This window comes from Ischnura elegans, chromosome 11 (genome assembly GCF_921293095.1).
Source record: "Ischnura elegans chromosome 11, ioIscEleg1.1, whole genome shotgun sequence".
NCBI lineage: Eukaryota > Metazoa > Arthropoda > Insecta > Odonata > Coenagrionidae > Ischnura > Ischnura elegans.
Genome location: NC_060256.1, coordinates 58892994 through 58919690, shown reverse-complemented (window position 1 = coordinate 58919690; position 26697 = coordinate 58892994). Strand labels below are relative to the sequence as shown.

General features: G+C 38.0%; 2 protein-coding genes across 7 annotated transcripts in view; both read left to right on the top strand.

The window, feature by feature from the left end:
* Positions 1–3428, top strand: part of LOC124168455 (serine/threonine-protein kinase 24) — a 528029-nt gene extending 524601 nt beyond the window's left edge. For all 5 annotated transcript variants that reach the window (XM_046546712.1, XM_046546715.1, XM_046546714.1 and 2 more), the window contains one exon: positions 431–3428. In XM_046546712.1, the coding sequence (XP_046402668.1) occupies positions 431–443 (13 nt within the window). In that variant the 3' untranslated portion in view covers positions 444–3428. The remainder of the gene's footprint in view (positions 1–430) is intronic.
* Positions 3429–7507: 4079 nt separating this feature from the next.
* Positions 7508–26002, top strand: LOC124168144. 2 transcript variants are annotated; one of them, XM_046546265.1, is made up of 11 exons: positions 7508–8408; positions 8599–9466; positions 9649–9847; positions 10349–10566; positions 11016–11255; positions 12457–12732; positions 16046–16259; positions 16708–16798; positions 17740–17910; positions 19299–19636; positions 23493–26002. In XM_046546265.1, the coding sequence occupies exons 2-11, from the start codon at positions 9053–9055 to the stop codon at positions 24929–24931; spliced, it is 3600 nt and encodes a 1199-aa protein (XP_046402221.1). In that variant the 5' UTR covers positions 7508–8408; positions 8599–9052; the 3' UTR covers positions 24932–26002. The 2 variants fall into 2 exon arrangements, with proteins under 2 accessions (XP_046402221.1, XP_046402220.1); XM_046546264.1 differs by having other exon boundaries at positions 10331–10566.
* Positions 26003–26697: the final 695 nt, after the last annotated feature.

The window sequence follows — 26697 nt, the reverse complement described above, 5'->3', positions numbered from 1 at the left end:
GGTGGAGTTGAATAAATGTTTTTGTAGGTTAATATTTTTCTACTAAAAGTAATTGGTTTGGAGGGGGGGGGGGGGGCACTTTCCCACTGTGCCTCTCCTGGCTTTCTGACTGTATACAACTTGGGATAGGATGCAGAGTGATGTGGCTTATGTTGGGCAATAGTCATGTATCCAGGACTTGAAAAGAAACAAAGTAAAGAAGTGCTATAAAAGCAGATGAATACATTAAAGCAGAAAACAAAAAAGTAATCCATGTGAATACATATTAAATTAAAACATAATTATTTATCCTCAAATGCCGAAATATAAGCATAACATCTTAAACTATAAACCTGAAGCTGAATATTGTTTTAGATTATTGATAGACTAATTTTACATGGTAGTAAATGAGGTAATAATGCATTTTTCTGCTTTTGATTTATCTCTCAAGGGACATTGCATAAAAGTGTGAAGGAATTCCAGGTGGAATGATGGATACTCCATAAACTGTTTTGGTGTCCTGCCTTCCTCCAAATGTGAGTGTCATTTAAAAAGTTGTAAGCTGCTGAGGCATGTGGCTGGAGGGGTTGATAATTTAGGGCTTTTTGGAAGGAATGGATGCCAGAGTGATGATTGAAGACGAGGGGGAGCATGTACATAAGAGCTTAAGGAGAGGAAAAGCTTACAAGGCTACCGCTCCTCGCCATCCGGAATGAATTTGAAGAAAGTATGACCAATGCCCAAAATTTGTTGGAGTGGAGCAATTGATTTTAAATGACTCTGACCTTGAGGAATCTGGAAATTGTTTGAAGAAAAAAAATAACAAATGAGAGAGTGACTCTATAAATATTGATGGATCCCTAGTTCCTGATTTGACTGAGCATCGTTTATCTGCAGTTGTGCCCTGAAACGGGGATGTGAAGGTGATATTTGATATATATGTATTTCTCCCGAGATGTAAAAGAAATAAGAATTATGGCTTTGTTCCATTGCTTCCTTCTTTTTCAACATTCTCTGACAATTGTAAATAGTGTACATCAATATCAGAAAATCGTGAAAAAGGTTGATTTCTTGTGGGATGGAAAAATAAGTCACCTCAGAATGATTCAAAATATTTTTTCCTCCCCCAAAAATTATTAAATTGTTTGAATTTTCACCTCCTCATCCTGTTACACCCCAAGGAATGTATTTTTTTATGGTCTGTTAGCATGTATGTACATATAAAATTACTGCATTCAAGGTTTAGCGAGAAGGGCTCGAGGGATATGTTGGGGTTCACGCATTGTTGCAGGCACGTCAAAGGGGATTGTCTGGGTTTCTTTCAATGACAACCCGATGCGACAGTAATTGCTCTGTTCCTTCCTCTACCTCGGTTTGCCTGCTCTTTCCAGAAATGTGTTTCACCCATTCTCTCCACTGCAATGGGCTCACCTATGGTGACAACTATGAGCTGATATTAGTATTAAGTGCCCCTTATTGCTGAAAGGTTTGAAAAAAAAAAAGCTTTTATTTTCTTGTCTTTGATAGAAATGTCTTGCAATCGAGGGAAAAGATAAATTTGGGATGTGGGGAAATGAGTAGTTAGTAATGCAAGTGGGTGGACGAGTGAATTTTTTTTTTATTTAGGCTAACCCCGTGATAAAAAAGTATATAAGTGCATGTATAATAATTGTGTAATAAACAGACACTTTTGAGTTTGAGAACCGCATTTCTTGCGGGCGTAGTCGCAGTACAAAGAGTATGTCTTTTGGAGCTGTGTTTTCAATTGTTTCCAAGTTTAGCTCTGGCCTCCTTGGGTGTTTGCCATTTGCCAGTTTTTGAATAGTGTCCATGGGTGGGGTATTTGTCAGTGTCAGAGTTATCAGTGGCTGTGTACCTGGAAAAAAAGCTTTGATGAGTGTTTGGTCGATAGGTGCCTGTTGTGAGGAAATGGCTGTTGACGTCAAGGAGAAGTGGTATCTTATGTTTTCTTGTTAATGCTTCAGTGGTTTACTATGGGAGCTTATGAGCTCTCGCAGTTGACTGCAGTGTGAGTGATACATTGGCAACCTCCAGTCTGCACTTGAGGAACTCGGTTGGCAGATGGATGGAGGGAGGTCATTTTGTTTTATTTACTCTTCTCCTCGCTGGCCAATGCATTGTGAACTTATTTCACCATTTTTTTTGGAGAGTTGATGGGGGGAAGAATGATTCAAAATGATTTTTTTATGACAAATGTTCAAGGTAAAAAGTTGTTGCTGTTATTCTTTTCAGTGTGGCGCTACCCATGTTCTCTCTGTGCTAATTCTTTTGATTGGTCACGCTGGAATAAAAAGAAAGAATCAAAGTGATGAAAATGTGAACTCAACCCTAGGGGTACAGGGACTTATTCCCCATTTGCAGGGAGTTGAGTTTCTCTTTTTTATTTTAACGGAGACAAGCAAATTACAATACTTCCCAGTATTACAAGGAGAAATTGTGTTTTGTGGCTGTTGTGTGTGTGTTTTTTTGAGAGTAATGTCCTGATTTTTTTGCTCTTGAACCTCTTTGTTTCCCCAACCAATCCATTGCTTTTAAATTGTAACGATATGTTTTCCATTAATTATTATATATATATGTGCTCTATTAATCCAATTTTTCTGCCGTTAAGTTCCCTGTCTCATTTTCCAGCAAAAGTGCCAATATGTATGTGTGTAAGTACTTCTTATGAATATAAATAAGTCTATATTTTTCATGGTAAACCTCTCTCTTCAGGGAGAGTTCTCCAGAATTGTATCACTAAGCAGAGTGGATCATTTTATTTGCCTCATAGAATTTTTTGCAGGAAATAGTGGAGAGCTCTTTAAATTAACCATATATCACTTTGTAATGGAAGTTACAAAAAAAAGTATGTCATCAGACATTGGTAAGAATTTGTTCTCTAAAATTGTATTTTCTGGCTGTTCTAATTTTAAATTATTGCCAAGCCAGTGCAATGAAGGGATAGTTGAAAACTGCTGTGATAAAAGTTCAAACTTCCTGTGGCCACCGGTGATTACTTTTACCTGCTCGTAAAATAGTTGCAGAAGATACACCATGCTACAGTATGTCCCCTTATTTAAAAGTTACTGTTCATGTGCAACAGATGTTTCAACTTTTATCTCCAAGGGGAATCCCAGAAGTAACAGATATCATTAATTCATGGGTTGGTTTGAGAAGAAATAATTTAATACATATTACATGTTGAAATACATGAACTAATTATGGTCGTTGAATTTTCATTGTTTTGCAACATTATCTTTATAGAAGTCATCCCGCTAATATTCAGGATTATACAAATTTAAAAATTATGTACATAGGTGAAGTATACTTTGGGTGATGAGTCAGTGTACTAGAAGTAAAATATGTAATATTTCCAAGAATGGGACACCATGTTTATAGTGAGATCTGGTTGTACAGTATGTTGAAAATAAAATGAAAGTGATTGACAACCTGTTGCATTTTCATTCCAATCAAAATCAAAGCCTTAGTTTATGTCCATTTCTATTATTAAGTTCTTTCAAGGAAAGTAACTGTCATTTTTCAAAGCCCAGAATGATGGGACATGAGAGAGAACTGGCCATGTTGACATGAGTTTGTGGCCTTGTCTGATTTTTTGTGGTTGAGGGTTCAAATCTTTCCTATCCTATTTTGGCTCAGGATGAGGTTATTTTTAGCCTCATGTAGGTTTCAGTTGCTGGCAAATCAGAAGATGTGCATTAACATTTTAATGGATTTAATTTGATGCGACAAGTTCAGAACTGATGGAATTAATAATTAATTGTTATTTCTCCCTTCACGACGAAATTCCAACAAGCTCATTCTCTCTCTCAGTGACTCAACCCAAAGGTTGGTTTGGATAGTTGAGGGCAGAGCTCAGCCCAGACTAGGCAACAGGCATGTAATTTTCACACATTTTGGGTTGAGGGTCAGGTCCTTTCCCCTTATCGCCTAGAACATGGAGGATTAATTGGGGTGTGTCCACAGGTTTCACTTGGGATTAAACATCTTCTCCGGCATCGGCAAGCCAGAATGAGTGTGAAAGTGTGCATGTAAAAGCAGTGAATCCAATTGCCAGCCAGCATCAACATCCAACCTGCCGTATTCGTTGCTAGCTGCACTTCTGGAGCTGGCATTGCTAATGTGCATGAAAATGGCCTTAGTTTTCACAGTAACTTGTGAATTTCCTGCACCTTTTTGGATCAGATTGTGATTGTTTGTAACCTACTGGTGGCTTTATAGCTGCCGTGAAACATTCCTGTGGGCTTTTTCTGCATCTCGTAAGGGGTGACAAGCTCAGAAGTCCCAACTCAAAAATTATGCTGCCATAGCGTATGTTATTGCATGTACTCACGCATGGAAACTCAAACTTTCAAGCGTCTGATATCCCAACTACTGATCCAGAACTAACAAGTGCTGCAATTGTGTGTAATTCTTAGAGTTCCCAGTACATAGTGCTTGCCTCTGCCTTACTTGGCTCAGGACGTGGTTGTTTTTATCCTCATGGGGATTTCAGCAGCTGAGGAGCTAGAAGACATTTGTGTGGCCTGGAGTGTGCATTAAAGGTGGTTCCAGGGGGCCAGAGACCCCACAAATGAAGGTCATTTTCAGTATTTAAGCTGCCTATTCTTAAATATATATCTCTGTCTCACTCAGTGTCTTAACAAGTGCGCTCTTTATCCTCTTAAGATGGCTACTCTGACAAAAATCAACACAAAATTTTTACTTTTTTAAATAAGTAAACAAATGAGCAACAACCAATGCCCTCCGGTCGGCCTTCACGAAGTGAAAATTCTATGCCGTGTGAGACTAATTCCTGGGAGAGATTGATTAAGGAATTCATCGAGATACGGCTGACAAGTAACACCCTCAACCATGACGCCAGGTATTCACTATGTATTGTATGGAAACAGAAACTTAGGAAAAGGCCGCCTCCCGGCCAATCTCGTTAGACCTTCCAACCAATGAAGACTATATAAACTGGCAACTTCATCAACTCACCATTAGCCCTGAGGATGGAACCCGACTCGTGTTCCGAAACATCGGCAGAATGGAGAGAGACCTTCCGGCTGGAAGTCGGAATAGCCTTTTTTGAATATATTCGCCGGGAAAGCATCAGATCTTATTATAAATTTTGCTTAAATTGTTGATGTCTGTTCTTTCATACAAATATTTTTGTTTTTTAAAATATGCATCATTTCTTCATATAATCGTTTTGTTAAGTTACTTTCAGTATTTAAAATTCCCGTATTTTTTAAGGCTAAGCAGTAGCCATACTTTCATAGAATAGACATATTCTAGACATCTAGTAGACATTTAAAAAAGAATTTTTTTTTAAATATCTACTATCTTAAGCTATCGTAACTTTAAATTGCTTTTATAAACATTTGCCAGAAGAGTAGTGTTTGCTTTTATAGTGCACATGCACACAATGACTTTATCTCTCCATCCACCAAAAAGCATAGAAGATACACTTCTATATTCAGATGTTTTTTTGGCTAATTTCACTAGCCATGTACAAAAAGAGTCTCCGCTCAAAAAAACATATGCTAGACATCTAGTAGATTTTTAAAATATCCTAGACATTGAAGACATTTTCTAGACTTCTAGTAGATATTTAAAATAGTCAAGACATGGAAGGAATATTCTAGACATCTAGTAGATATTTTATGTATCCAAGACAATGAAGACATTTTGTGCTACGCGGGATTGCATACCTATGAATTGATTACTGGTCTATTCAACAATAGATTTGAACCTCCAAATCCATAGGAACAGCAATTATGATTTTGACAGGGCAATGTCTTACCCACTCAAATGGTAATTTTTTCCTGATTTTATTTTCCCCAGTTCCTCTCCTTATCCACATTTACCCCCTATTTTGCTCAGCCTTAAGTTAAAAGTGAAAATTTAATACTCTAGTATATATAGCCTGTGGAGAAATTACTCCCCGAGGTTAATTTGATTTTTTTACCTTATGTAGGTACACACCATTCAGTTGACTAATTTTTTTTACTATTCAGTTTTTCCTTAATTCAATGCACTCAACAATGTTGAAGATCAGACAACCAACTCAGTGGCGGATCCAGAATAGGGCCAAGGGGACTAGGCAGCTCTCCTCTCCTGTATACCTTTGACAACTGTACAAAATTACCAATTTACATATCTAGTGTAACTTAGATACCCCAGGGGGGACTATATCTCCCCCTTAGCCTCTCTCTGGATCCACCACTGAATCAACCCTACAGTCTTACAGCGAGCCCACTCAAATATCTACATGCTATGAATTTTCTACGGCATTATAACAATTAGGTGACAAAACCTTCAGCTAAGGTAGGAATTTTTCATGAATATGCATTGCTTAAGTGTTCATTCCTGGTTATTTATTTATTTGTTCAACAGTCTACACCATTTCATAAAAATTGCTAAACAATGCAAGGCAACTACTCAAAATATTGGTATGTAACATGTAAACTTCATAGTAACAGTCTTCATTTAGAACATGCAAATAAATCCTTTTTGAATTTGTACAAACTCGTGCTGGAAAATTCAACATTTTGTGGAAGACTGTTTCCTAAGCGATGCAGCTGCGGCAGAGTGGCATTGTTGGCATAAGCTGCCGCCAACAGCCCCTTGCTGGGTGCACCCATGACCAGGACAGCGATCTGCCGTTAAGAACTAAATGACAGAGCTGAAGCTGCTGTCGAAGATCATCAATCCCTAACGGAAAGCCCAGTCAAAGTCCCACGATTCTCAGGAAGCGATTCTGAACTCGTTCAATGTCCTGTGTAAGACCAACTGTATGTGGTGACCATACGGGAGAGCAATATTCCAGCAAAGGTCGCTCAAGCTGGACAGACCAAGTCCTCGACGCCCACACAGAGAAGCCATCTCTTGATACACGAATGAATCCAAGGGTTTAGCTCCCTTTTTTTGTTATCTTGTTCACATCTTCAGGACTGAGCATTGATGTGAATATCACTCCAAGGTCATTAACGGAAGAGGATCTACTTAGAGAGTTCCCATTGATTGAGTAATCAAAAAGACAGGTAGTCAACCATCTGTTGAAAGAAACCACCGTGCACTTGGCCTCATTCAGAAGCATTCCATTTCGTAAGCACCACATTGAAATTTCATTGAGGTCCTGTTGAAGGCACTGTCAGTCCTGCGTGGACTTTACCTCTCTATTACTCCGGCATCATCAGCAAACATCAATATATATAGGTAATCGATTCTTTGACTACATCAGCAATACCATTGATGAAAATGGAAAATAAAATCGGTCCTGCCAGCGACCCCTGAGGAACATTAGAAGAAGCTTCAAACTCAGCTCCCGCAAACTTTACGGTGAGCAAGCGATCATGCAAATAGTCCTCAAACCGTCCGAGCAGTGATTCTATTCTTTATCGTGACAAAGTGTGAATACATTCGAGGTTGCCTAGTTTGACAAAAAAAACTTGGTCTTTAGGTAGTTTAAGGCCTATTGGCAGCTGCCAATAGGCCTTAAACTATCCAAGTGGAATTCTACTGTATCCAGCGTCTTTTGCGTTTCAGCGATTTTTTCTTTATTCTTGAAGTGTGATAGTCGCTTAATTGGTCTGCGTATACGTCTGGTGTAGGTATGTATGATTGAGAATTTTTCGTTGAAAATCCCGAGAAGCCTTCTTAAATACCAAAATAAATCTTTAGGTTCCTTCAATTGGCCGTGGTGAATGATCGCAATGAAACACAATTCCCGCGTAGTTCTATAATACATTATGCACGAGGAAATGCAAATGGAAATACGTCATGATACACCCGTGATGCGCGCCTTGGTGCATTCAAATCGATAATAGATGTTGTGGTAACTTCGTAGCCTACTCGCAAGAAATTCTTATGCGGAGGTTACCTTTGGCCTGAGCGGTGTCAAATGCTACTTTCAAGTTGAAATGGAGGTCTAAATTTAACTTAGCCTGCTAGTGGTGATCAATGACGAAGCTGGTAACACGCGAGGGTCGTCTTGAATTAGGCGAATTCCAGATGGGTTTTCCATGATCAATTAATCGATTCAGCACATATATATGATACTAGGTGTCGTCACTTGTCAAACGCTCCAAAGAAAAATTCTCATAATTTCCTATTTAGCGAGCAAATTCGCGGATTGAAGTAAAAGTTAATGGGGTCAAGTGCTTTCGTGCGAACGAAAGTGTTAACAACACAGGTGCCAGGCCGTGCCTTTGTTTGCAGGTGCCATGGTAACATACCTCATTCCTCGAGAATCCCTCCAACCCCTATTAGTACCTCTGCCAGTGATCACGCTCTAAAAATAGCGGGAAGGGGTTGAAGGCAAAATGCTGGCGGAAGAAATGGTCACACAACTGCTACCGACCACTGCCATCCGGTGCGCGATGGAGGTCATCTCCGGAACCAAAACATCGAACGGCTGCTGAAAGGTGTATTATTATTTTCCATCTTTAACCTGAATTTATCCGGAACTGTCGCTAACTTTAGTATCCTCAAAAATTCCCGCCCATTTACGTAATTTTCCTTTTGGTTCTGTGCAGATGAAACCTTTGATCGATGGGATATGCCGTTCATATCTTAATCTTGTCTGTTTATTACACATGCCGTTTTTTCTTGCAGATAGTGTACGAACACTCATAAAGCCAATTCAAGCAAACGTCGTATCACAACAACAATGTTCTGATAAAGGATCGAATCAAAGTTGACAAGAATGAAGAATCGTCTTTTTGGCGTTTTTTTCTCCACCTAGAGATCGAATAACCCACAATGATTGATAAAATGACACTGACTAATGTGTTTTTCGCCAGCTTTTCATTTTATTTCCTTGAATTCACGTTAATTCTCCGAAATTTCTGTCGAGGTTGATTCTTGTTCGAAATTTATCAGTGTTACGAATGAAATAGTTTAATGCGATAATTTTCACCAATTGTTCTGCACAGATGAGTCACAATTGTTGTTGACAGTTGTTATTGTTGTTGATCCCTTTTTTGAGAAAATACACAAATGGTTTCCCTGGACACATTTTAAATGGAGCATTTGTATTGGTGATGTTATTGTTGAAGACAGGCCTCTCATGGAACCTGGCAGTGCAGAACAACTAAGCACCAGTAAGCCCCAAACAGGAAAACAAACAGATCCTATTATTCTCCTCCTCTCACTTAAATCCGAAACAAAAAGCAGTGAAAATGAAAACAGCAACTCAGTTACTGTCAACAGTGCCACAGCTAGTAATAATACATATGTGGAAGACGAAGAGAATGGCAGCAATGAAAAATTATTGGAAGAGGAAAATAAAAACAACGAAACGGTCATGACTGTTAGTAATGGGCAAAAGATTGATCAGGTTGGCCTGTCTTCAGATGTTGAAATTTTCAGTAATTCCACTATTCCCTACCCCACTAAATCAGCTGGCAGAATATCTACACACAGAAAAATAACATGTGAGAGATTAAAAGAATTGAAAGTCATCGTTGATAAAGCTGTTAAGGTGTGTTCCTTTTTTGGTGTTTCAATGGATTGCTTGATATTATTATTTGGTAGTAACTTTTCTTGATTTATTCAGTAGTGTGATTTGAATGGGACATTAGTGATAGCAATCTAATGTTAATTTTGTCCATTTGTGTGATTATAACCTCTTATAATTTAGCTTACAACTGAATGTCTCTCTAGGAAAATAAGACATTCTGTATTCATGGCTGTTGTCCAGCTGTTCGCAATGCCCTTCGCCAGCGAGGCTGGATAGAAAAGAGGTGGCGGGAATCACGGAGTACAATAATAATTCCTAGTGTTGTTAAGAGGAGCAGAAAGGCAAGGTCAACGAATGATATGTCATTAGCCCGTTCAGCTTCTAGGTCAAGCTGCTATAATGGTGAGACATATCAAAATTTTAAATTTCATTGAGAAACAAGTGAAAATTTACTAAGATTTCAAGGATTTCATTTTTATTGCTAAATTTTCAAAAGCTGTTAATGATTTTTATCAAGATATAATGAAAAGTTCCTGAAATATCACATCAGGTTACTTCAGAAGTGATTGGATTCATCAAATCTTTAAACCATCACTACCTATCATTGAAAATGTATGTCAAAATGTGGTCTAAAGATTTCTCAGATATCTTTACAGCAAATAATTTTGTACCATTTCTTATTTGCTTTGGTTCTTATTCTAGTACTAATTGTAAGCTCAAGGACCAATGGACAAAATAACTGTACTGACCCATTCCTGGCATTATTATACTTAACTGTGTCCAAGGCATGCTGAGAGTTAACCGACAGTTATGCTAAATGAAAATGCGGTCCTCAATGAAAATTTTTTTTCCTAAAAGTTTTCTTTTCAGCTAATGATCAAGTAGGCCTGTGGCCTTTTTCAGTGTCAACATATCACTATGAAATATCTGAATCGTCATCGTCCAAAATCAAGGATTATGAAGGGGGTCTGATTGAAGAGGAGGATAACATAATCTCACGGATGCTGAGGAATGTGGAGCCTGCCCTTGTGTGGTCTGCTCGTGCTGACACCTTTGAGTGGGGCATGATACCAAAGCACCAGACAATAAATCGCTTCCCAAGGACTTCCTTTACAACCAAGGTAAGGTATTCCAAGGATCCTTTTTGTCTAAAGAACTTATGATGGGTTGGATATCTGTTGCAAATCAGATTCCATTTTACCTGAAGTTCATGAATCCAACATTGCAGCTCTTTCCCATTTGTACTGACAGGGTGTCTGTTATGTCTGAAAGTATTCATATTTGAATTCATGAATTCCAACTTGGATATCCTAAATTCAACCTTCAAATGGCCAAATCCCTCTGCCATTTGAACTGTCAAGATATCTTTTTGCTGCTTTCATTTTGTCCTCTCAATCTAATTCTCCATTTTTGATCATTGACCATTGAAAATTGACCATTAACTTTCGCCTAAACTGAGATTTAAAACCAAGTAATTTGTATATTATGAATATACTAATGGTGGGTGACGAATCACGATCAATGCCTTTTGTTTTCTTTGATGAAGGAAACTACCATATTGTCATTCCAGGTTGGCCTATGTAATTACCTTCAGCAGATGCACTGGTTCTACGAATCTGGAATTTCAGATACCCTTTTCCCTCGCTGTTACTGTGTATGTTTACCTGAGGAGATGCAAGCTTTTCGCGATGATTTCCGCCTAACTGCCTGTATGTCACTACTGAAATGGCTTGTGTACAATTATGAGAAACCAAGGGAAAAGCCCTCTGACCCTAGAGGTGAAGATGTTGTCCTCTCCTCATCTGGGAAGGTAAGTAGCAAGCAAAACAAAGTGTCTCATGGTTGACTGAATTCTCATCTTGGAAGTCAACTCCTTCTACCCTCTGAGAAGGCCAATTTATGAATAGACTTTTTGACATTTCCTCGGGATACTCATCTCCACAATAATTTTGGAATTAGGACAAGGAGTATGAGTGTCAGCGACAAATAGTGTGAGGGATTTAATTATGACTACTAGTGCTCTTTAATGAAACAAATGCAAAATGAAATGAAATATGTCACAAAGAGGCCCTCAAAATCTTGGTTTATTGAATACTACCTAATAAAGCATTGCTAATTGACTATAATTCCCCTCTTTCTCTAATTCACGTCTGTGTCTGCTTCTGCTCTGTATTCTTTAAGAATGAATTCATTGGTCCCTTGAGGTGCATTGTGCGTGCCAAAGTCATCTGTCCTTAGTGAGATATGGCATTTTTTATGCTCGACATAATGTCATAAATAAATGATGAGTTTATCATTCAATCATTTTTATTTTATGTTATCATTCCTTGCTCAAAATGTACATATGCTTCTTTTATCCAGTTTTGAAAAATAATTTCAGTGTTATCAGAAAGTATTTGTCATAAATTTAATTAGTTTCAATTAAGTCAAGTGGTAATATTTTAGAGAATACATTTATATAAATCGAATGTCTAAGCAGCTCTTACTAAAGGCCGTATCACACTAGCGACTGCGACCGCCGCTGCGACCGCGATTTCGGCTGCGGCTGCGACTGCACCCCATCACACAATGTGGCCGACGATCGCACATGTTCATGTATGAATGTTTCTGCTTGTGGCTTGTTTGTCTACGAAAGCCCAAAGAATAGATAGAGAGCAGCAATTGTTGAAAATGTTCCTAAAATATGTTAAAACGTACTTCATTTTCATTCACCTGTGTACTCGGGTGCAATATCCAATATACTGGGCTTCCATCTTCACTTTAAAAATCCGAAATTATCTCAGCGTTATCTTATAACCTTCTTGAACTCCCCTCGCTACAGAAACCAAAACAAACAAACACGTCTGCCGCAAGCGCGCGAGATTGAAATGGAGCTCTCTGATTGACTGCGACTGCCTCGCTCTGATTGGTCGACGGGCCAGTCGCGGTCGCAGCCGCAGCGCCGGCCGCAGTCGCTAGTGTGATACGGCCTTAAAGTTTCTTTCTATTAATCCATGGTTAATACTCCTCAGGTTCCATTGTCAGCTGTAGAGTTTGCCATTCAGAGGATCTGCGAGCATATCAATTACTGTCAACATGGAGACCTTGATATCCCGCCATCGTATGCTAATGGTCAACGGCATTGTGGCAATGTACCCTTCAAAACTTGGGATCACCAGTGGGATCAGTTTCTTACCTGGTTTTACCAAGTCACTCACGAAGGAGCCCTACTCACCAGGGATTCTCCACTTGAGCTCAGTCACAAAATTCCCAATGTTGATGCCATGGGACAAGAATTCTCTGTGAAAGTAAGCAAACCACTTAGGTCTGTTATCCTGTAACTATGTTTGCATCCTTTGCTGAGTGTTGCATGACAGCGGTTTGGCCTGTGGTTTCTGTCACAGAAGCTCTGTGTTTCTGATTTCCAAGCTTCGGAGAGGATGCAAAGTTAGGATTTTTCTGAGAGATGACTGGTGGTGAAAACTAATTGATTCATTGAAATGGGTATCCTAGCCCAGGTCTCTTCATCTCTCAAGAACTTAAGTATTCAAGTCAATTAATATCATGCGAAAATCCACTGAGAAAAATATAATTCTAATCTGGATCCCTCGATTTCCAGTCGAATGCTTTAGCCAGTTTAGCTACCGATGCATCAATCCTCCCTGTGGAATTTGAAGACTATACTGGACAAAGTAGTATGGACTGCTGATCATATGATACGACAAGCAGTCCTAATCAGGGGGGCAGCCAGGAATTAAGGCTGGGGGAGGTTTAGGTGCAACTAATACCGGGGTGTGTGGGGGTTTGTATACCCACCAGGATAAGCGGTAGGTGCGAGATTAGTATATTGTGGAATTATAATGTAAATGGTTCAAAATGGTAAGTTTTACCGCTTTCTGAGGGATATTTTATTAATCCTAATGCTATTCTATTATTAATATCAATCTAATTAAGTAAAATGGATTAAACGTAAAAATTTCTCTGAGCTCTGGGGGGGGTTTTATCCCCTTAACCCCCCCTCGCTGCGCCACTGGTCCTAATCATGCACACAGTGCCACAACCCGAGGGCAAAGCCCAAACTTGGAATGCATAGAGGTGTTTGCTCTATAATTAGTCAATTAAAATCAACTGGTTGATGCCAATTCATATTTTAAATAAGGAAGCAAATGAAATAATAAGCATATAATTACAATAATATGCTAATAGGGTGGTTTCCTATTATTTTTTTTATTGCCTAAATCGAAAGATTATTACTCCTGGAGTACGTATTTCATGCTTTTAGATTTTTAAATGACGATATCTATTTTTCGCGATTAAATGAAAAGTGAAAATTTTCAAGCACGCGAAAACGCGACGCGTAAGTATGAATACCGGGAAATCTCTCCGTGTGACATATTTCTGGTTCCCGCTGCCGCCCTGTGAGGTGACCTTGAGGCGAGGCTTAGCGCTGATACGACGCAGGCTGCTAGCGGGTAGCTGAGTACCCTGCTGGCTGGTAGCGCTTGGCTCAAATAAGGATTATTAATACCTTAACAAACGAGGAAAACTTTCCGACCTTAGCCAGTTTTAATAAGTAATTATGAAGACATGTTTCCCTCAGCTCTGCGCCTCATGCATGCATTGGTAACCTCAGACGATGTATAACTCCTATCTTCTTGTATAGAAACTAGGTCCCTGTGACGTCACGTGGAGTGGCATCGCATGGGCGCCAATCTGGCCCTTTTCCAATGAGGATAAAAATGGACCATTGCCATTCATCTAAACCGGTATTTCTAAAACGAGATCATTTGTATATTATGAATACACTAATGGTGGGTAAAGAATCGAATTTCGTTTTCTTTGATGAAGGAAACTACCCTATTGCTCTTTAATCAGTTCATCATCAGCAATACCTTTTCTTAAGTTATGATTCAGCCCCTGTTAATTTTCCCACCCTGGTTCACTCTCTCAAGGTTACTTCCATTCATGGTTAGACTCTTGAGAGTTGGATGTAAACATACGATGGTAGATAGAGGTTTCTACAAGTCTCCATTTGGTCTTCTGGTATGTTCCAGCTTTGCAAGATAAACTACGCACTTAAATGAATGCGCCACGTAGAAATTTAGACTAAATGTCATCCTGGTTTCTCAGGTGCATAAAATGAATGATTGTAATCATCGTTGGTCAAATAAAGATATTATTATTGTTATTATACACTCGATAGATGATTTAATGAAACCATTTTGAATTTTCTTTGGCTCTGTGATTACCTTTCAGCTTCCCCCTTATCACTGAACTGCATCCCATCACAGTTGCCTCTTAGGCAACTTGTGTGTCATGCATCTCTGAGGTGCAGTATTTGGAACACTCTTACTCATTTCAGCAAATGATACATCCATCCTATCCATGACTCTGGATTGGTCATCACATCACCGTGTATCATGCAGCCTCCAAAGCCTATAATTTAAGCAGAATTAGTATTTGACTCTAAGAATAATGAATGGAAAACATCTGTGCAAGGTCATTTTGAAGCTGATTGAAGCTGTGCAAAAGTTCCACTGAGAAAAAAATCATTTGCCTTGGCCTGGATTTGAATCCTCCTAATTTTCCTGGTTCTTCTGTTTTCTTTAGTCAGTTACGCTACCGATGCAAATATCCTCTCTGTGGAAATTGGGAGAGAGTTAAGAAAGGGTCTAGCAGGTTAAGATGGTGAAAAGTGCCCCCCGATATTTTGAGAAATAAAAAATATACCCTTAAAGTGCATCCAAAATTATGTGTTTACCCAAAGTTTCAGGCCTCAACAATGAAAAATAACCCCAGAAAAAATTGAAACACGATTTTTAGTTTTTTAAGCATATCTCCAGTTTATTTTTTTTATTTTTTATCGTTTTCTTGATTTAAATTGCGTATGCTATTTTGGTCTACCATCCTGATTTTTTTTTCAAAATTTTTAAACTGAAAACTAAACTTTTACATAAGTTTGAAATTTTCAAATTTAAATTAAAAATTTTTGGATACAATAGACACGCCGAAAAAAAATATCCTGGTCCAGGTGTATGATTTTTCTCGATGGAATTTTTGCACAATTTGTGCATTGTGGGTGACTCCATTAAGTTTTCACTGCGGCCGGTCCGGGTATGCTTAAACTAATTGAACCTCGTGGCAGTGGCTGGAAATTTGTATCATAGGATTGCCATGTATTTTGGAAAAGTGCCTTTATTTTTGTATGCAGAAAATTTTGTATATTTTTTAATAAAATGAAGTTTTCATTAAGTGGTTAATTTAATTGTCATTCTTGGATGATAGGGCCACAACAGTGGCATAGCCAGGGGGGTCTGGAACCCCCTGAAATATAAAATTTACAATTATTTTACATCATAAAAGGATACAAAATATTGAAAAATCCTGAATTTACAAAAATTTCTTTAACAAATGATGTTTTTTCGATTATGAAGAGTGTTAAAATTAGTTTAAAACCCATAGTTAGTATGTACCACTTTTTTTTTTAATTTCCTCCCCTATTTTTGGACCCCCCCCCCCCCCCCCCCCCCCGAATGAAATTCCTGGCTACGGCACTGCGCCACAAATTAAGAAATTCTAATCAAGAGGGTCAATATAAATTAAATAATTTATTTTGTGTAGGACTTGTATGAAAGGGCCAAAAGCTGTTTGGAAGATGTGAAGCCTTTCTGGCCTCAATTGGAATTGGATGGTATGAATGACCTCTGGATTTTGAAACCTGGAGCTAAGTCTCGTGGTCGTGGAATACAGCTGATTAATAGATTAGAGATGGTCAACCAAAGACTGACCCCTGCTGTGATCAAAGAAACGCGCTATGTTATTCAGAAGTATATAGGTGAGTAAAAATTTGAACCTAAAATTACACCCTTCATTAAAACTGCCAGCTCCAAAAAAACTCCTGATGTTCTAATTTTGCATTGCTTCTTTTCTTCCAAATTTTTCATTAAAGTAGTTGGGGTTAATGCCTGTATCATATTATTTACTTTTATTTATTGTGCACTTGAAAACCCTTGTTCTGAGAGTCAAAAAGAAAGAATAAACTGTCTGATTAATTTGATTTAAATCCTTTTTTTGAGTCTTAGTCATTAAGGCTTATTTAAATTTTGCTTTTACGAACATTTTTGATTGTGAAAATATGGTTTAAATAAAACATTTGTTGCACTAAATATAGTTGCTTCAATCGTGTTTCAAAATTTAGTCAAACGTTTAAAATATGTTCATGTATGTATTACTTTTTTCAAACTAAATATTCTTTTAATGGTATGATAATTTTGGTATTTCAGAGAGGCCACTCCTCATCCACAAGACCAAATTTGATATCAGACAATGGTTCCTAGTCACGAGCTCATATCCACTGACAGTATGGATGTATAAGTAAGGGTATAACAAATTTTATAGTATTTCTAGCTGTGTACTTAAATTAAGTACGGTAAATTAAAGAAAAATTTCGCAGATCTTTTCCACATACAATAGAGTTAAATAGAGTTGTTCAAACACAAATGTAAGGGTTAAGTGAGTGATAGGGAGTGCACAGTGGAAATTCCACTGAGGTAAATGATTTCTACTTAGTAATTTTGCACTTTTTGTAGACTGCATGTGACTCCATAATGATATGCTGCTGGTTAGTCGGAAGATATTTCCTCACACAGACTGTCCCATTAATCGTGATCTCTAATTGTGGGCGCAAGTAGTATGATTTTGATTATTCTATATATCTCCGAATATAGCCCCCCTCTGAATATAGTCCCCCCTTTACTTATACCGCGGGCAGTTTTGGAAAAAAAGGGGGGACTATACTTAGAAAAATACTGGAAGTTTGGCACTTGCATCAGGAAAAGCTGTATTTTTTGTTCTATGTAAACCAAATTTCACAATTTTAACTTTTCAACCCATAGTGTGGGTACAAGGGCCAAAGTTGATTTTCCCTTATGTATAAAAATTCAAGATAGAAAAAAGCTGGAATTTCTTGGTGAAAATGTTATTTGATAGGTTTTTAGGCTGGCGAAATAAATGAAACTATTTCTATTCGAAAAAAATCTAATTGTGACCTTTGTGAGGTCACAGGGAGCTCCATGGAGATGGTTTCCAGGTGTGGTTTTCTTGTGTTATTTTTATATTATTCATTTTTTTGTCCTATGCTTCCTGCTGAATTTGTTTTTCCAGTTTCTAAGCCATTTATTGCTTGCACCAGCTTGACAACAGTGTCAAAATTCTGTCCTCTTGTATTTTGTATTAGACGTTAACATTTTTATGGCATACAACTAAAATTTGGCTTTAGAGCTTTGTCTGTATGTTTTCATCTCTTCTAATATTAGGGAGAGCTACTTGAGATTCAGCTCACAAGTTTTCAGTCTCAACAAACTCCATGAATCAATTCATCTATGCAACAATGCAATTCAGTGTCGTTATACCAACGGAAATGACCGTGATCCTGCGTTGCCTGAAGAAAATATGTGGGACTGTTTTACTTTTCAGACTTACCTGAGGTAAGGTAATTTTAATTTCTACAGAAAGTTTTATTATTTTTGGTTATCATATCGAAAGTGTTCTTTCCATTCCATGTTTAGCATATGTGATGTAAAGTGGGTCTGGAGAGATCATCTTTTGAAGTTGAAAGTGAAAATTGTAATTAACTATTTTTGGAAATTTTCATCTCTCTTGTTGTCATAGGATTATTGATTTGGGTGGATGTATGAAGAAGGTATATTGGGGATGGTATTCATAGGTGTTGTTGGTGGAAAAATATTTTCTTGAACCATCTGTCTTTATCCTGAATATTTTTTCTGTCTCTTTTATTAAAACTGTTACCCGTACGAGCTGAATGCTTCATGATGGAAATGCTTCATGATAATTATTAGCTTTACAGAGAAAAACTGCCATATTGTTTAATCAATCTGTATATTGGGGATGGTATTCATAGGTGTTGTTGGTGGAAAAATATTTTCTTGAACCATCTGTCTTTATCCTGAATATTTTTTCTGTCTCTTTTATTAAAACAATTACCTGTACGAGCTGAATGCTTCATGATGGAAATTATGATAATTATTAGCTTTACAGAGGAAAACTACCATATTGTTTAATCACTTCGAAAGCAGAACTCAGCTTCCCAGATAAATTTAGGGACCTGGGGCAATGTTCTCTTTTTCCCCTATTTTTTTTAGGGCTTTCTTTTGACCATGGCAGCCCTGAGGGAACAGTTGCTGTTGAGAGGATCCCAGTAGGCCTGGGAAATACATAAAATCATCAGACCATGTCACAATATTTAAACATTACGGGAATCCTTTACATGTTGAGTTTTGAATGTTGGAAATATGGGGTTTTCTGATAAAAATCGTGATGTATGACCCAACAGTACAAGTCAAAATATTCTGCAAGCAATAAAAATCAAAATATTTCGTTGTGACTATAAAATATCTTGATATATCATTTGATAAGAAAGTATTGCCCAATAAAATATCGCAATATGTATGCCATTCATTAAATCCAGTGATATCATGATATTTCCCACGGCATGTAATTAATGGTGAGATTTTATCCTGGATGATTTTTATCAGGTGATATTATATTGAGTGGAGAATTTTATTGGGTTATGTATTGACTTATTTGATTGGGAGGTGATTTACATTGAGTGCACACTTGTATTTTAAGTGATATTTTAAGACAGAATGAATTGAAAATCACAATTTAGGTTTTAGAGATAAATATATAAGTAGATGGAACTTTTTGATACATATTTTAAAAATCTTTTTACCTTCATAATATGTAATACATGTACATGAGTGGTACTCTTTTGGTTTAATATTAAGACAGGTGCTGGCTTTTCCAAGGATTGTGATTTGTTAACATACCGATGTGGTGATTGCCTCCTCACTAGGACAATCGGGCATCCCAATGTCTGGAATGAGTGCATATACCCTGGGATGAAGGAGAGCATCATTGGAGCTCTTTTAGCGTCACAAGACAATATGACAGATGTAAGTCTGGCGACGAACATTACTGGTCCAAACCCAGTGAGGCACAAAGGTGACATCTCCTTTAACCAGCGACTTGGCACTCGTATGGGCACCTACTTCGAGATCTTTGGTGCCGACTTTATGCTCACTGAAGATTTTCGCCCATGGCTCATTGAGATCAATTCTTGCCCTTGCATGGCCTCGTCCACCAGTGTCACTGCACGTATGTGTCCTCAAGTCTTGGAAGATGTCATTAAAGGTGAGGGCTCTGTCATAATCTACATCCACTCTTGCGAGAAACTTTTCAGGGAGTGTCTGCCTAATGTATTGTAATCCAAAACATCTAAAAGATCATTATGACACACCTCTATATTCAGTCACTAAACTGCTTTTGACAATTATAGAAGTTCTGAAAACTGGATAGACTATTCAGGTTGAATCTAACCTCATAACCTATGAATTTAATAGTATGCATTGAGATTTGATAGAATATACTGGTAGATCATTATTTAAAAAGATGAAGTGGTTTTTGTATATGTTCATTTTTTTCAACTTCACTAGTGCAGCAGTCGGGTACTTAAGCTCATTCGGCAACCAGATTCCCAAACCTCTCAAGCACTTCAATCAAACTATGCTGCGTGGAAATTTTGGTTCTTAGTTGTCTTGCTCTGCTTTCTTGGAAACCTAAAATGAATGATAAATCTTATATGCATAATCTACTTACATTAATCCTTTTGCTATTAACACCAGAAATATCCAGCAGTATGTTTCTTGACCCAGGAGATGAAAGCGGGAAATAATCCATCGCAGATTTTCCTATGCTGGCGAGCAAATGCCATAAATATCCCGCTCCTTTCTCTTCTCCTTATATGATGGTCTTGGGTATGCAAAATCTTATTTTCGGGACTCAATGCAGCAGGGCTTCTTATCCTTGAAATCCGGGAGCAGGTACCCTAACTCCTCATCTTATGTTACCCCTCTTTGCGGCAAGGGGCTGCGATCATACAATTTTTCATTCATTCATTTTGCGAAATAAGTCTTTGTTCCTCTCTCAAAAAATATAAACTAAGAATTGAATTCTTTGTCTTTTGATCAGCCTTTAAAATTTGAAACTAAATTGTACAATAAATATTATCTTAAATCTCAATTTCAGTATAAACATCAGCATGGAAATTACCTATTGATGCATCATATCCTATAATGTTGACGATAGAGCTTTGTTCAAAGTTTGACAATGACGGAAAAAAGCAAATAATTCAATTCAAAGTCTGCAATTTATGTGCAAGCAACAATTATCCATGTAGCTAATACATATTAACAAATTATAAGTGAATGCAAACTAATGCTGGTGGTAGGGTTATAAACCCGGAAAGGAGGGAGCCTAACGACCAGTCCGAAATAATGTGTAGTCCCTGCTAAGTGGGGTGGAAAAAGGTTGGAGCTAAGACTGGGGGATTATCTGTGAGACCCATCTTAACGAATGTTTAATGGATAAATGATTTGTGAAGCGGGGATGAAAGAGTCTCTTGGGGCTCAGTCCAGCAGTCATGCTATGGAGAGAACTCTACCGTCTCAAAGGGGTTAATTTTTTAGCCTGTCAGTCTAAGATTCTGCATTCGTTTTGTTCTTCTGTCTCTCAAGTTTAGAGCTATATGAAAAAATAAATGAGGTTTGGTACATTAATGTGGACTCTTGGTCTGTGGTAGAGGGGGTGGAGACTACATATTGTTTGAGATGCAACCCGTGACTACTTGCCCGGTGTGTGGGTTGCCTACTCGCCAGGAAACCCATTTCCTTGTGTAACCCACTCGCCTTGTGTATCCACACTGTATAGCACACCATTAGTGTGTTGTGTGTGCATACAGTTATGTCTTTTGGCCTTGCTCTATCAGAGGCCTTGTCCACCACTCTTAGACTTTTTTTACTTTGCATCCTCTTAAGGGGTTAGATTTTGGGAAGGATTTACTGTTGGGATGGCCAGCCAAAATGATATTGTTAGCCACTTTGGAAATGCATTACAATTCCTGGGGCCACTCATAAAATTGTCTAATTTGTTTTACTGTTTAACCTTGATAGCACACCAAGGAGAGCCTGCCTGCTTAGTAAGCAGCAATTCTGCTGGTAATTGTTTTAATGAGATTGTTTTGGGTATTTTTAGTATCTCTGATTTCCCTCAAGGTTTGCCTATGTTTAGTATGTATACAGGCATCCCCCGAGTTACGTATGTCTCGACTCCGTACTTACGTAAGTGATAACCGTATTTCAAATGATTACGTTAATTTTCGAATGCGAGCGCGTAGATGTAGATATTCGCTCGTACAACCTGTGGTAGAAAAAATATCGAATAGTTATCGAGTGTTTTACGTGCTAAAAATAACAAAGTGACCCTTTTTTGTCATTCCTTGAAGGAATTTTCATTAATTTCTGTAGAAAAATCGCTTATAAATCCCAAGTCAGCAATCAACGTGAAAATTTGCAGTTCTAGCGATGGAAGTGGTTGCGCTCACTCCTATACCATACAGCTTGTTTCACAGGATACACACCCGAACTCCAACTTTCAACTATTTAAAAATTGTATCCTTAAGTTTGGACATTTCCATCTGTGGAATTAAAAGAAAATGAAGTTCAAGCAGAAATCTTTATTGCGGAAAAGAATTGTTTAGTACCCACGTAACGGCATTGGAATTTTGAGTGTTGGCAATGAACGCCGCGAAAAAGTCAAGAAAAAGTTGGCACACGTTATTAATTGCGTAATTGTTTACATGTATCTGGCGGAAGATTTTATTAAGCTGCATTTTCTCGTTCTCTCATATTGTTTGCAACTGTAAATGAATATTGCGTCATTGAAAGCTTTTCCCCACTAACTTTTTTGCACGTTAATGACGGAGTTGGCTGAATAAAAGCTCACTTTTAATTAGCTTCGTGCATTGGAAATACTCTTCGATGTTTCCAGCGAAGTAAATATTCAAATGATGATATTTGCACATTATTTTATTGAGATATGAGAGAATGAAAATATGTTTCTGTGCATGAAAGATTGAGGGTATGTGCGTGTGAATGTATCTAAGAATATAGTAATTTACTGGTATTTTTTGTGTGTTATTTTCTCGTAATCCTGAACTCTCCTCCTACGTGTATTAACTGTGACAGTGAAACCACCAGATTCATCGATCAACGTAATATATAAAAGGCAGAAGATATAATGACTATAGGTAGGTAGACAATGCATTCTTTGGGCCCTTTGATCACAGTATAACATAATGAATCAATTTAAGTATTCAGTTTAGTAATGTAGCGTTGAGATACCATACTTTCCCGAATCCACGCGATCGGTCAACTCTGGGAATAATATTACGCATTTTGATTGGCAATGCTCGAGATGCAACTCTCAGACTATATTAATGTTTATCGGTTTTGTATCTAATAACGTAAGAATACGCGGTAGAGTTCATGAATATCGCAGTGAATTGAATGAAACTTCACCGAGAATTAAGCGCTCATTTCTCCGCTGAGAATTTCACCTCGCCGATCGAAATCTCTGAAGCACTAACGCAAAGGTTCGACTTATGTAAATTTCAACTTACGCAGAGTCTGCCGGAACACATCTCTTACGTAACTCGGGGGATGCCTGTATATTTGAAGTATTTTTTTTCCATAGTAAACTTAGGAGCATTGTTGTCTTTGAACCTAAAACCCTTCAGTCAGTAGCACCTTCTGGTAGGGCTCACCTCAGACTGAGCCCATGGCATGCACATTTCACTAATTCATGGTGATGGGGCCAGTTCGTTTCCTTGGGCCTCCTTGTGCTGTGAGGTATTTATTTAGGGGTGTCCATAGGGCCATAGGGACTTGTGACCCTTCAATCAGCTTCCAAGCACTATGCTCAGAAGGCCATCATGCTCTCCCTCATTGCCATAGGATATCCCCAAAAAATCCTAGAAATGCCTTGAGATGGTCTTGGTCTTGTGGAAGGAACTGGCCCTACTACCCCTCATGTTTTAAATTTGTATGTCTGAATCTTAGTCTGGGGTACAGCTGTACCTACACCTATCTGAACGATCACTTGGGTTGAAACTCTAAGTGAGTCGTTCTTGATATACTTTATATTTTTTCAGTGGTGGTTGATCGACGGGAGAAGAAAGAAGCAGACACTGGAATGTTTGAGTTGGTTTACAAACAGCATGTGGAGCCACCTCCCCATTACACAGGCGTTTGTCTCTCAGTGCAGGGTAAGCACATCCAGAGGTCGTCAAAAAACGAGGTGGCAGCCTCAGGAGGTCTGGAGCCAGGGGACCAGTGCTCTCCCGATACCGGGGAAAGAGTTGCAGGTAGGAGCCCCTATTCAAACGAGGAGAGCGATTGTGAGGTGTCTGGGGGTTCCACACCAAGGAGAGAAGACCCAGAGTGCTTTGTGAGTGACGAAGAGGAGGAAAAGCTGAAAGGTGAGGAAGTGGAGGTTACTCAGGAAAATATCGAAGCAGAGATCCTGGCTGGGCAAGAAAATTCTTCTGAAAAAGTTGTCAGTTTGGAAAATAGTAGTGATTTAGCAAGCATTGAGGCTCTCAAAGATTTAACTGCAGTTGAATGCAACCAAAGTGAAAATCAGGGTGTGGAAACAGTGACCGAGGCTTTGGATGTCAACGTGAGCAGCCCTGGGAAAGAGGAAGTGGATAGAAAGGTAGTAGAGGAAGAAAATGTTGAATCAAGTGAATTGAGTCCCAAAGATGATGAGTCGAGCTCTGAATCTGGTAGTGTGTCGTCTACTGCAAGCACAGTCTTCAAAACCCAGAGTGAAATACTCAACTCGCTCAAACTGTTCCGGGAATGGCGTAAGAGTGTCTTGCGGACACAAGAAACTTGTCGGGGTGTACTTGGTCAGTTGGAATCTTTCAAGAAATGGCATATGCATTACAATGAAGACTTCAGGAATAGGTCTCTGGGTAAAGAAAAATCTAAGCCCAAGAAACCCAAATCTTCAGAAAAGTCCCGCTCAAGAACCAAGCATAAGTGGAAGAAAACAGTCTACAAAAATTCATTTAATTTACCTAAACCGAACAGTGACGATAAAAATTCTCCTAGTAAATTCAAGCCAAGTGATAATGAACCAAGGGTACAGAGATTGAATTCGGGAAAGTCAAAAGGAGATACTAATGATCAGAAATCTTTAAAAGATGAAAAAAAGGATTTATCAGCATCTTCTACGCCTAGGAAAGATGTGAAAACAGTTCAAAGAACTCCAAGGATTCTTAATGCTCAGCCACTTAATTCTGGGATTAAAAATCCAGCAGAGGCAAGAAGAAAATATTGGGAGCCATTGGCAGCTAAAGTTAGGGCCAAGAATAAGTCAGAAGACCCATTGGTTGGGTCTAATGAAATATCTAAGAGTGATGCAAAAATCTTTGAGAGGCAGAGAAACTTTTTGGATCACTTGGCAGCATTAAATAGAAAAAAGGATTGCCGTAACTGTTTTGGTTCATCAAGTTATGATGAAATGAAGAAGAAAGCAGGATTCAGACCATTGGAATTGGTTACATTTGAGCCCCCTTTCCTTTAACAAGTTTTCATAGCATATCTCCTCATATGTCATCACATATTTGCATCTTTTTCAAAATTTTACTCGAGAGAACATTTTCTCAGAAAATACATTTAGATGATCTTTTTATAGATGGAGATTTTTCTAGCAGGCTGAAGAAGAGTTTTCTGGAATAAGGGTTTTTGGGCAGTGAATTGAGTAACCTTGTCAGTTAATGGTACATAGGTGATTTATATACTTGAGCAGTGCTTTGTCTTCTTGATGAATTTATGCTTTCATAATTAAATCTATGATGCTGTTCCGTAAAAATTATTTTCAACAAAGCAGTTTCATGCCCTCGGATAACTTTCTAGGACGTTGTGGCTTGATATTCTGGTCCTGTGATAATTTTGAATAAGCTTGTGACCAAATATGAATTTATTTACTGATTTTAAACCCCAAAATTATCTTATGTACATTTTAAACTGTAAATTGTGAGTTCTAACCATGGAAAATTCAGTTTTCAAAATATTGCGGTGCTGTCTGAGATGAATCTCTGCAGTGTAGTACTGTTTGAAGCTGTGAAGTATTAATCTTTCTGGTGAATAATAACTTTTTCTAAAAGAAGAAATAAGTTATTGTTTTTGGTTGATAATAATTTTCAGCATTACCATATCAAATAGCGATTTTACAGGGCATTAAATCTTGTGACTGCATGCTATTAGAACTTTCATTTGAAACTATTTTCAATGGTGAGGAGTGTAATTTGGAAGCACAAAAAAGTGGCCTCATGCAGAAGATCCCTAATTGCCCTGCTTGGAGCCTGAATGATCATATGATAAGTGTAGTTGCTCAAGTCCGAGGATTTTGGGGGCCTCTAGCTTAATTTGAAGATGGCAGGGATGATAGTTCAGGGTTATTGTAGGTCAGAGAGTTCAGAAAGAACTGTCACACTTACTAGCTGGCTTAGGGCTTGCATCTATGACATGAACTGGTGGGTTTTGTGATCACAAAATTGGCCTTTGAAATTATGAGTAACCAAGTTTCTGAAGTTCCTTATTTAATGTAATTAAGTTAGTAATGCAAATTAAATTGCTGATTTTTACATGTTAACTGTTGTGTAAATTTTTGTTTAATGTGCCAATTCAAATTCGGCACCTGCATTTTAAATACAGTGTAACTGTATTATTTTAAAGAATTTTGTATTTAATTAGTTCTCTTTCTTTAAGAATTTAATGCGATAAAGATGAAAAGAATATGTGAAAAAGCCAGAGGAAATCAAAATTTTTGTTTCGGAAAGGTGAGGGACTTGGAATACAGAAATGTTGTAGTGGTCCTTTACTTGCCACCCCAAAAGTTTCTATCCCTTAATTTTTCTTCCTGAAAATTTTGCGATCAAGTATGAACATTGAATGTTCTAGAATGGTGATCGACAACCCTATATGGGGTGAGTGAAATAATTTCATATAGCCAGGAAAACTCATTGATTCAACCCTTAGGTTCTTATATATATATGAGGTTAGAGCTCACCCCAGACTAAGCCACAGGAATGGTAAACTACCTGCTAGAAATAGCTTTCATAACGCTTACGTTCTAATGGAGAGAGAGTAATTATGCACATTACATATTGATCTCTTTGTAGAAATATTCTGTGTGAATAGCAGATTTTTCATGTCAGGTAGCCATGCAAATTTGACCATGGAGCCCGCAAGCATAGTACTTGCTCCCCATCAAACGAAGCAGCCATCAATCATGTCTCCATGTTTCTGGGTTTCACCGCGTGGATTTTCTTTGTGACGACAGTTTCT